This window comes from Pieris rapae, chromosome Z, assembly GCF_905147795.1.
Source record: "Pieris rapae chromosome Z, ilPieRapa1.1, whole genome shotgun sequence".
Lineage (NCBI taxonomy): Eukaryota > Metazoa > Arthropoda > Insecta > Lepidoptera > Pieridae > Pieris > Pieris rapae.
In genome coordinates this window covers 1,978,029-1,989,195 of record NC_059534.1, presented here as the reverse complement: position 1 = coordinate 1,989,195, position 11,167 = coordinate 1,978,029, and the positions used below count along the sequence as shown (strand labels likewise).

General features: G+C 36.6%; 2 protein-coding genes across 3 annotated transcripts; one reads left to right on the top strand and one right to left on the bottom strand.

Annotated features, from left to right (window-relative positions):
* Positions 1-545: 545 nt before the first annotated feature.
* LOC111003375 (protein henna) lies at positions 546-5,309 on the bottom strand. The gene is made up of 6 exons (XM_045634190.1): positions 5,174-5,309; positions 3,169-3,472; positions 2,647-3,006; positions 2,315-2,577; positions 1,172-1,401; positions 546-945 (listed from the first exon to the last, which is right to left on the bottom strand). Exons 1-6 carry the CDS (start codon positions 5,219-5,221, stop codon positions 789-791), a joined length of 1,362 nt encoding a protein of 453 aa, XP_045490146.1. The 5' UTR covers positions 5,222-5,309; the 3' UTR covers positions 546-788.
* A 1,510-nt stretch (positions 5,310-6,819) lies between these two features.
* Positions 6,820-11,126, top strand: LOC111003349 (ATP synthase subunit gamma, mitochondrial-like). 2 transcript variants are annotated; one of them, XM_045634149.1, is made up of 5 exons: positions 6,820-6,883; positions 7,561-7,760; positions 9,459-9,622; positions 10,117-10,281; positions 10,653-11,126. In XM_045634149.1, exons 1-5 carry the CDS (start codon positions 6,849-6,851, stop codon positions 10,917-10,919), a joined length of 831 nt encoding a protein of 276 aa, XP_045490105.1. In that variant the 5' UTR covers positions 6,820-6,848; the 3' UTR covers positions 10,920-11,126. The 2 variants fall into 2 exon arrangements, with proteins under 2 accessions (XP_045490105.1, XP_022129483.2); XM_022273791.2 differs by lacking the exon at positions 6,820-6,883 and adding an exon at positions 7,146-7,260.
* The last annotated feature ends 41 nt before the right edge of the window (positions 11,127-11,167 follow it).

Sequence of the window (11,167 nt, the reverse complement as noted above, 5' to 3'; positions counted from 1 at the left end):
CCCATATCAGTTGGTAATTAGCAGTGAACAACTTACTCTAACCGAACCCGTGTTGCTCCCTTTGATAACCTCTATATATATACATACATTAGTTTATAGTTATATTATAAAGTACTGTTCATCCTCATAGTGTAATAACGAGATAGTTTTTTAGAAATAGCTCATAGAACCAGTCAATTAATGGATGATTATGTCTTCGCTTATATCTAAATTATTAGTTTAATGTAAGTTGTATATAATATAAATTTTAATATAATCACCAATTATTGTAAATTCTTTATATGCGACTCATCACGTCATTATTGTAGTACATAAGTAGCTGAGTACTAAGTACTTGTACTCTTTTATGTACAAATTATGAATTATATTATGTTGTTTAAAAGTCGTTTTAATTCTCGACACCTTGTAAATGATTCCTTTCTCAAATCACTAGAAGGTTATAATGAACGAAGTGACCTCAAAATCGTCATAGTGCTTACGAGAGAAATTGATACATTTTCCTATATCGGATAGGGAGTGGGTTAAGGGCAAAGTAAATAACTTCATCATAAATTAACTAAACATTTAATACCTTATATATAATGAAACTTTCGTTTTTTTTTAAATTAAATCGCCAATTCACTTTAAACAGCTGAAAATATATTTATTTCATTCTAAGCTGGTTATTTCAGAATGGGCTTTAAAATTAAACGTACCTATCGCTATTATACTAATTTTCATCATTTTATCCTAAATAGTATAAAATTATTAACGAGGATATAACTAGTTTTCAATTTACAGTTGAAGTCTTAAAGCTTTTCCATAGTGTTGAGGAGGAGGTTCATCTCTTGATGCACTTCCCGAAGAAGATCCCTCATCTGCTTCTGTGAGTCCAGAATGTCGATGCTCTGCGTGTATGGGTTGTACCTTACAGCGAAGTCTCGAGGAATCGTTTGAGAGAATTTTCTGAAAAAAAGATTACAGGAGCTTTCAGATATGCATATCACCTTTTCTACTTCTCTTTTTTTGTCACAAATTATTATTTTTTTATTTCAATTACAGCCACTCACTCAAATTATTCTTTTATATTTTTACATCACATCCATGTGGGATTAAGTGATATAATTATTTATACAAATAATTTTAAAACGCAATTCGTTTAAGTATTTATTACTACTCGTACTACACTTACATCATTTTCTCTTTGGCGCTCTCAAAGCTGTTGGCAACGAAGTATATTGGTTGATATTCGGTGATAGGGTACTTCTGTTCCCCAGTAACCTCTGGGTTGAACTCCTTTAGTTCTGGTTCGCTGGACAGGCAGTATTGCAGCTCACCAAACGAGGACAAAAGACCGGCGCCGTAAGCTTTCAACTGGCCGTCTTGGCGACAGAGACCGAACTCTACCGTGAACCAGAAACACTGAAATCCAGTTAATCTTTTTTAAATGTACTTCAATCTGTGCGAAGAAACGCTGATAAGCCGCCTCTTACAGGCAACATATCATAGTAATGTATTTTTAATACGAATAATTCGCATTCTAAAATAAGATGGTCAGACCATTCGTAACAATTTAAAAGCAAACTGTCCCCCGGTTTGCTGGGCTTATACTTATAAGACACTTATATATTATATCTTAGAATTTAAGTATACCTAATATATAATAATTAACGGTTTGGAGGAGACTTAGTTCCGCAGCTTACATACATGCTTAGCTACACTAAGGTAGACTTGTTTATTTTAGTTACTTACACACGTATGGCTTATTATTATGGGGTCATGCTGCTGTCGAAACTATTTTCATCCTACAAAAGAGGGCTATTCGTGCTATAGTTAGTAGCAAAGATAATTTTACTAGAATAGAACATACGCACAATGTTAATACTCGGAACAAACGCAGGCTGCAATTTTCCCGTACTAGACTCTAAAATCAGTAATTCTTTTTTGGGAAAAGGGATGCTCTTCTTTAATAAAATCCCAGGGGCTCTTTAATAAATTTAAAAAATGTTTTAAAGAAAAGCTGTGTGAAAAGCCTTATTATAAAGTTAGCGATGATCTATTTGATAAAAGGGCCTGGGACTAGTGCTGGGCAGGCTATTACGAATTAATTTGCTATATTTATTTTATAATAAGTGTTGTTTGATGATTTGCTTTTTTACGCCGGCATTTGCTCTCGGCCTACACCCTCTATCTTTGCCGATGAGTAGGGATGCCTACAGATTCAAATTTAATTACTTAGAATAAGTGATACCTAGGTATATCTAATGTTCCATAATAAACATATTTTTATTTTTACAATAACAACAAATGTTATTATAAGCAATGCAGCATGTACCGTGGCAAGTCTCTCGATGTAATCGTCGGGTGCACCCAACGATGCCAGTCCAATTTCCTGCGAGAACTGTGCAAAAGCTGGATCAGCGAAGAGCGGGGCGTGGCCGAGCAGCTCATGGCAGACGTCTGGCTCGGGCGTATACAGTGGTCGAGAATGATGGCGAATGTACTGAGTGCTGTGAAATACTCGGAACGCTAGCCCGGCGAGGAAGTCCCGGGATGATAGTAATCCAGCGACCGGACGTAGCGTGAACCCGGTACAATCTGCAAACCGGGTACATATTAACGCTTCATGGCAACCAGAGTACAATACATATTTGTCATTATATTCACCTTTAAGGAAATTGGAAACATCTTCCAGTTGTGGAATGTTGTCTACCCGGTAGCCGCAGTTCTCGATAAGCAGCGGGAAGACATGGTTGTGTTCTTTGCAAGCGTGCGTAGGATACAGCTCAGTGAGCTTTTGGAAGACGACGCCCCATGTGGCCGTCTCCTCTTTGGTGTATTCCACGTGCGGAAGCGGTTGGCCGTGCTTGTAATTGTATGCGATATCCGCAAAGTACTTTCGCCTCGCCCGGTATTTGGGGTCCGTGAAGCCTGGATGGTCCGCATCCAGCTCCGAGCCGTACGAAAGGATCTGGTTAGCGAACTTGTCCAAGTCTCGAATACGGCGCGGGAACCATGGGACCGCCGCTGTTACATATTAAACCAAAATTACCAAAACTGGTGTAGGAATTTTCTCAACCTACAAAGTAAAAATATAAATAATTAAAATGAAAATCAAAACAAATTTAAAAAGTTTGGTCCCTGTGGCACTGTATAGGAATTAAAAGAAAGAGTTTCCAAAATGCCTACATCGATTATCCTTGTAGTTTCTCGAAATTATGGTGAGATAGCCGGTATCTTTCTTCAGCTCGTCCAGAGCGGCTCCGAAATCGCCGGAACCATGCTCACACTCCACCATGAACTCATATCCAGGTCTTCGGGCTGAGGAGCGGGACTCGATGTGGCTGAGGTTGACTCCGTGGGTAGAGAACACGCTGAGGAACTTAGCGAGAGAACCGGCCTTATCTCTTGTGCCCGGAGAGAAGAGTAGCCACGTCGACTTGGTAGAGTCTCGACCTTCGGCTATATAGTTCCCTCCTTGCATCAATTTTGGCTGAAATATTATGGTATTTTAAATTTATTATCACGTACGTAGGTTTTGCAACAGTTTTTAATTACTTTCATCATCGATATTTTCACTAATGTGATGTAATGTTGTTTTTCATACAATAGGTATATAAATATTATCATATGATACTAAATATTTTGAATTATTATGACGCTGTAGAATCCTGATAACCTATGACACCGGTCAACGGCCGCGACTTAACAAACAGATAAGATTATTTGACTCCTGTTCTCGCGTTTTCTTTGATAATTATTTCGTTCAATACATTAGGTATACTTACTGAGTTTGCGGAATAATTATCTGAACAGATAAATGAATATAATGAGTGATATTTAGGGACATATTTCTTCTTCCTTGGGTAGAATGCTTAGCGACTCCCGAGGGCCCATCTTAAGGGCGTGTGATGGGCTGAGGTGTTTTTAGTGGGTGAGGTCTCGCTACCCCTCTGAATATCAGAGGGATTTGAGTGTAGATCCAGCCCCACACAAGAATCAAGAATATCGAACTTGACGCGGGGACTCCGCGTCAAGTTCGATATTCTTGATGCGGGTCTGCATAAGTGCATTTCCAACTCATAAAAAAGGGCCATATTTCTTGATGTACCAAGATGTAAAATGTTCATACTTTTAAAGAAATCAGTTGCGTACAACCATTATAGGCCTAGACTTCAGATTTCTGTATCTGTTTCATGATCATTTTCATTTGCAATCGGAAAGCAGGGGATCAAACCTATGACCTCGGAGATAAGAGTCGCTGAAGCCACTAGGCCAACGCTAGCTATTCCTACAAAAAATAACTGGCGTAACTCAGAATATGATACGATAAGTATTTCTTTACTCATTTATTTATTAAGTCATACATATTACGAAATCTACTGATTATTTTATAAAATTTTCTATCTAATATTTATGAAAATTTATGTAACAACAAGTTTTGCAAAAAATATAATTTAAAAATACAATTAAAAACATACACAAGATAACACACAATAAAATTATGATAAAGCCGCTCGGAGAGGTATTCCCGTTGGATATTTCGAATGACCCTTCGTTGAATACGGTCAACTGGAAGGAGGTACTGGGTAGCTTCCACCCAGAGGTGAGAACCGTACTCCATATTAACTTTAAGGTTTTGGACGGATATGGGCAATGGTTGGCCTAATCATAAAAAAAAGTTTAAAAAACGTAAAATCGCGACATATAAATTAAATTAAGGCCAAATATACCTGTTGTTAAACGGGTTTCTGACCTTGAAACTGATACACAATAATGTAACGATTTCGAGTGATTGTCCGGTATAAAATAATTAATATAGATAACAGACAAAATGGGAAATGTATATAACCATATATAACCATAATATTTAATAAACCGCTTAAGATATTTATAATTATAGTCAAAACTAATGATCTAAAACTCTTCTTTATTAAAGCGCCTTTCCCCTCGAAAGCAGTACACGGCAGTGACCTTTGGGAGTTGATTAAATAGTTTAACAGCGTCAAAATTATTTAAAAACATAAAGGTTTTACATCCCGGTTTTTTATCCCTCGGTAGATACAATCAACTATTTAAATGTTTAGAATAATTATGAATATAAAAAAAAATTCGGTTGATATATAAACTTGATACAGTCAAAATAGCGAGGATTTTTTAAAAACATTTAGAATAATATCGCGCAGCATTTTACCTTGTCGAGAGGAGAGGTCGAAAGAGTGTCCTGCGACAGAGTCTCCATAGTTGATTGTTGAGTCGTTGCGTTCGAAGCACTATCACAAAGAAATAAGCTCAAACGGCGCTCGGCGGTTTTATTACGGCCGCATGACGTCACAACCTTCAATACCACTGTCGTCCAACTAGCTAATGTCCGCCACTTTTCCTGCAATTGGATTAAAACTATATTCTGCTGGATTCAATGCAGTCTTATGCACCCACAGTTCTTTTTAAAGTTAATTATTAATTAGAATATTACGCACCTTTTTTATTGACGGGAAAGCATTTCCGCACAGTGTGGGACTCGCTGTAAAAGCCCTACCCACTAAACCCCACCAATCACGTCACTGTTGGGGTAACTTGGGGTCGCGTAAGCATTCTACCAAGAAACCCAGTGACTGGCTGCTGCAGCACATTGACATCGCCTTTAAAGTCTTTACAGTAGGATTGCAATTTCTTGCACCCAACACGTGATTTGCCGCCATGTTAGAATATTACGCACCTGAAGCTCAAGAGATAAACACAATTGTTTCCAAAACATATAAATATAGTAAAAGAAATGTCATTGTTCAAAAGTGTCCCTGACGCAATTGAACTACATGTGTAGTAAGTAACTTGGAACGCGTGACGTTCGTTGAAACAAATTGAACGAAAAACAACAATAAATACTGTTTTAAATTTAAGCTTATCACACATGTTATGCGATATGCGAAATTACCAATTTATTATATTTACATAAGTATTTTATCTTTACTATACAACAATAATATTATATAAGAATATATAATTGCAAATATAGAGTTTTAGAATCTTTATTTCTGGTACAATTTTACAACAAGATAAAATAATAAAACAAAACTACAGTGAACGAAGTACAAAAACTAGGTGTTGCACGAAGCACTGGGCCGCTCGCGGCAGATGATGATGATGGGGTAAGGGGGTAAGGAGTGAACTAATAATTAGGGGGGAAAGTCATATTCCCTCAAAGCAGGAGAGTACCTGTATAATATGAGGATGCTTGCAATACTGAGTCTTCTTCTCTCGGCAATTTATAGGTTTTTCGGCAAGTTTAAAACCATACTTACAATTTGTCAGCATAGCAAAAGCCTTTGGCCAAAATTCGACAAACTTAACTGTGGAACGACACCACCGAATATTTATAAAATGCTTGAAAAGAGTATCTAAGCATTACCGAAAAAATGTTTGAAATCGGTTTCATTAATTATACCGTCTTTATAATGTTGGCAATATGTAATAAAAATATTAATAATATACTTAGGGCCTGTTTCACAATGTCCGGATAAGTTCCAAATAAACTATTTATTACTTATTAGTAGTAATAATAGTATTTGTTGTTTCACGAATGTCAGATAGCGCTATTCGTCATGAAACGCGAAATCTTATTTAATATTTTATATTTCGAATAATGTATGTGTTGGACAGTTATTTGGTACTCTATCCATACATTGTGAAACAGGCCCTTAGTATTAGATACGACTCGCCAATACGTCAATTGATGCAAATCATAAACTAATACATAATAATAGGTCAAGACGAAAACACATTGTTTATTTTCCATCTGTAGGTGAAAGTTTTGTCGGTGGTAAATTCCTTGTTGGGCTCTGTAATGTTAGCAATAAGAAAGGGCGAAGATGCAGGTTTTGACGCGAAGACCCTTTTGCGTGGGGTAGTTTATTTATTTATTTATATAATCATTAGCTCTATACAGTGTATAAAGAGTGTGAATATATAGATATACAAATACTTGGAGTGATCATATACTGGTACATGAATCACCTATTAGGGCTTTTACCTTAGTAATAATTAAGTTACAAAAAAGTTTCTATTCTGACACTTTATACGCACGCACTTTTTCAATACAGGTAACAATTTTCTTAAATTTGACAGTGAAAATAACATATATGACAGTAAACGTTATAGTCCTGTCAGAAAACAGTAATTTAAGAATAAAATGGTCCAACTAAAGCAGGTTTCTCTGCGACTTAAGTCAATAAAAAATATTCAAAAAATCACCAAAACCATGAAGATGGTCTCCGCAAGCAAGTACGCCATTATTTTAACATTTATCGTAACTAGATAATTTAATATCGGCCTGGATTTCTGCTATATCCATTAGACCACCAATCCTGTGGTCTTCTTATTTTTCATTAATATTGACGAACCATTATAAATATTGGCTCTAAGAGTTGTTTTTGAGTTCTATTGTTTTGTTATTATATAGTATATTTGTTATGTTGATACAACTGTGTAACAATACACTGAAATGACGTGGAATAAGTGATACCATGATGATCTTATGTTCCAAAATAAACGTATTTTTTTATTTTTTTTTATATTGTCTAGATTTACAAGAGCAGAGCGGGAACTCCAAGCGGCGCGTCCTTTCGGTTATGGGCCCCGGAAGTTTTACGAGTCGAGCCATTTGGTGAAAGGTCCCGTAGACAAGAAACCAGCTGAAGATGCTAAGACTGAACCGGAGGCCGTCAAACCCGAGGATGATAAAAAGACAAAAAGAGTCTATGTCGCCATGACGTCGGATCGAGGTTGGTTATCGCGCCGCTGTCTGGTGTACTGGTTTCAAGTGGAATCTGTTATACTCGTGTGGTATTTGCAATCAGCATTTTGCCTACATCGTTTTATTTTGATAAAATGATGAGGTCAATGCCGACATAAATAGGACGCGTTCCACTGAACCATACGGCCTTATTTATTCATCGCACTGAAGCGACCCAAAAGTAATGTTTAAAGAACTATATTTACATGAGAAACTTAATATTAATATGTATATACGAGCGAGATATGGCAACGTCCATTAGCCGTCTCAATTTTAGTCAACAGTGTTCACTCTAACATGCATCTTTACTGCCCTTTTGAATTTGTCAAACACATCAATATTGCGAATTTTAGATGTTAATTTATTAAATAATTGCAGCAAACTCGCTCGACGAGTATTGTGTCTTTGATTTTTTAAAATGATTAACTAGTATAGGGAGAGTTATTTTTTTTGAATTAAGATACAGAAATAAAACTACTGCGATTATAAGGACGAAATAATTAATTACAGCAAACTTAACAATTGTAATACGATGATTGTAAGTAAGCAGAATTATAATGAAATTCCGTAGGCTGGTGTAATATTCGCGAGAATTTTCATCATACCCGTTTTTGCTTGTGCGAATAAATTTATCAAATTAATAATAATTGAAGCGTTATGATTCTTGTTATGATCATAATGTCAGAGGTTGCGATTCGTTAGGTAATGCCGTGCCATAATTAATGTTATTATTATTATTTTTATCTACGACTTAAATAAGGAATGGCGTTCTATTAGGCGTCTAATCAAGAAAATTTGAAATGTTTTGTCAGAACAATGGCTGTACATTGTAAATTTTAAGGGATAAGAAAAATACGGAAACCATTATTTCAGATTTATTTTATTACAAATTATCGATTTAATGGGTAAAACTTAACGCCTACCAAAAGTACGCTATGTAGCTATCTTTAGTTAATAATGACGTATTTGAGAAGTAGGTCTTTATAATTATTGTAGTTTATATACGTTTTATCGCTTGTAATTATCAGTCGTGATTGTTCATATAATAATTTATTTATTGCAAGAATATGGTACAAAATGTTAAGGTTGTACCATCGTAAATCGTTCGTATATTCTACACATTTACCTGTATCAAATTATATATAAATTAATATTTCAAACTAAGAGGATAAATTAAAGTTCCTTAATTGTCTTATTGAACATATACAAACTATAGCTACTTTTACCGCTACTCAATGCCTTCACAATTTAGTTTCGGATGACCGGTTTTTTTTGTGTTTTTTGGAAATTATATTTTGAATTAAGTACATATTAATAAAATGATGAAATATGAATATAAAAAAATATTCTTCGATCTTACCGACAGAATAATAAAAAAAATAGGTTATTTAAAGAAAAAAATCATCATTCTATTCATCATCATTATATTCTCTAGATCGACTTATCGCCCCCGAAACCCCCGCCGATTCCGAGATTCCAATAATTATATATTTATATTTAATATATACAAGAATTGCTCGTTTAAAGATATAAGATGCAAGAAATTGGGGGAAATTTTCCAAAAACACTTATGAGGTAGAATGGCACAGGCACATACAAACATATTTACATTATGTAATCTTTTTTTAAATCACCTATATAGATTTATTTTGGGCCAGATCACAGTAGTACTGGTAGTGTTATGTAGGTCTTTGCGGCGGCGTGCACAGTGGAGTGGCGCGGCGCATCAGGCGGGATTTGGCGGCACGGAAAGCTGAAGGCGCCACGCACAAATTGGTCTGTGTAGGCGATAAATCCCGAGGAGTCCTCCGTAGGAACTATGCCGAAAACATGCTCATTAATGTTAAAGATGTAAGTGCCCCATCTGGTTCAATGTCAAGGCATTAAACAATTTTTTTATAGAACAGGGGGCAAACGGGCAGGAGGCTCATCTGATGTTAAGTGATAACGCCGCCCGTGGACACTCTCAATGGCAGAGGGCTCGCGAGTGCGTTGCCGGTCTTTTAACAATTGATGTACCTTAGACCTAAATCAGTTTGATTGCAACTTCTGAATAAACAACTTGAACCTAACGAGTCACTTTACATCACCTTTCTGTCCGTTTGCACCCTGGGCTCCCTGTTCTCCTTGTTCCGTTTAGTTGTCTTTCTTTCACGTTTCTGACTGACTTGTCTTAGAGTCCTATATCTCTCAGATGAGGCATCCAGCGTAGAAGACCAGCTCTTAATTTCACTCCTCATCATTCTAGCTTCCATTCATACTTCAACATCATAAACTTATGTGATAACTTCGTCATGTCTTGGGCTCGTTTGTCTTAATTAGTTATAATAAGGGTGTGTGTGCAGATCGGGCGCATAGCGCCGGTGTTCGCAGACGCGTCTGTGATAGCCGCAGCCATCGCGGAATCGAAATATGGCTACGACGTCGGAGAAGTCTACTATAACAAGTACTTCAGTCCCGTCAAGTACGAGTTGACAATCGTTCCCTTCTTCAACAAACTTCGCATTGAGGTACTAAACTCAACAACATTATGATTCTAGTTGCCTAGATGCAGCTCTTTCTGTAATCCTGGAATACTGACTGCACAATCCTTATATATAAATGCAAAAGAGTATTTCAAAGTTGAGCAAAAAATTTTAAGCGCCTGTTCTTAAACACTGAGCAATGCGGAGGCAGAGATACCGGCACTACTGACTTATTAATAGGCGCTCATCAATTGAAGTAAAGCAGCTGCAAATCACAACAATAACTTCAATAATTCCCACAATGCATTACATTTATTTATTAGAATAATAATGGAAACATTGCCTTATAATATTGGTAGGCGTTCGACATAAATACAAATTATCGCAAGGAACATAGGGCAAAATTATGATTACAGAACGCTCCGAACATGTCTGCCTTCGACGATGTCGACGAAGACCAGTTAGAGAGTTACGCGGAATGGACGTTGGCGGCGTTGCTGTATTACGCTCTGAAGCAAGGCGCTGCTTCGGAACAGTCAGCGCGGATGGCTGCCATGGATAACGCCACTAAAAACGCTGAAGAGATGATCCGAAAACTGACTCTGCTATTCAATCGCACCCGACAGGCCGTCATCACAAGGGAGCTTATTGAAATCATCTCCGGGGCTGCCGCACTCACATAAACCACACCTTAGCGTAAGAAACGACGACACACTTCCTCCGTATTGGCAGATGTGCAGTTCCGAAACAGTTCGCCCCAACATTCATTTAATATTGTAATTTCATAAGCTTGTTTTTATTATTGGTAAAATGATAAACAATTGTCATCGTCTATTGTGGTACTGTTGCAGCGATAAAACGTATACAATAAAGATATTTGGATTGTTTTACCACTGTCTCTCTCTCTATTTACATATATATACTCTTATTT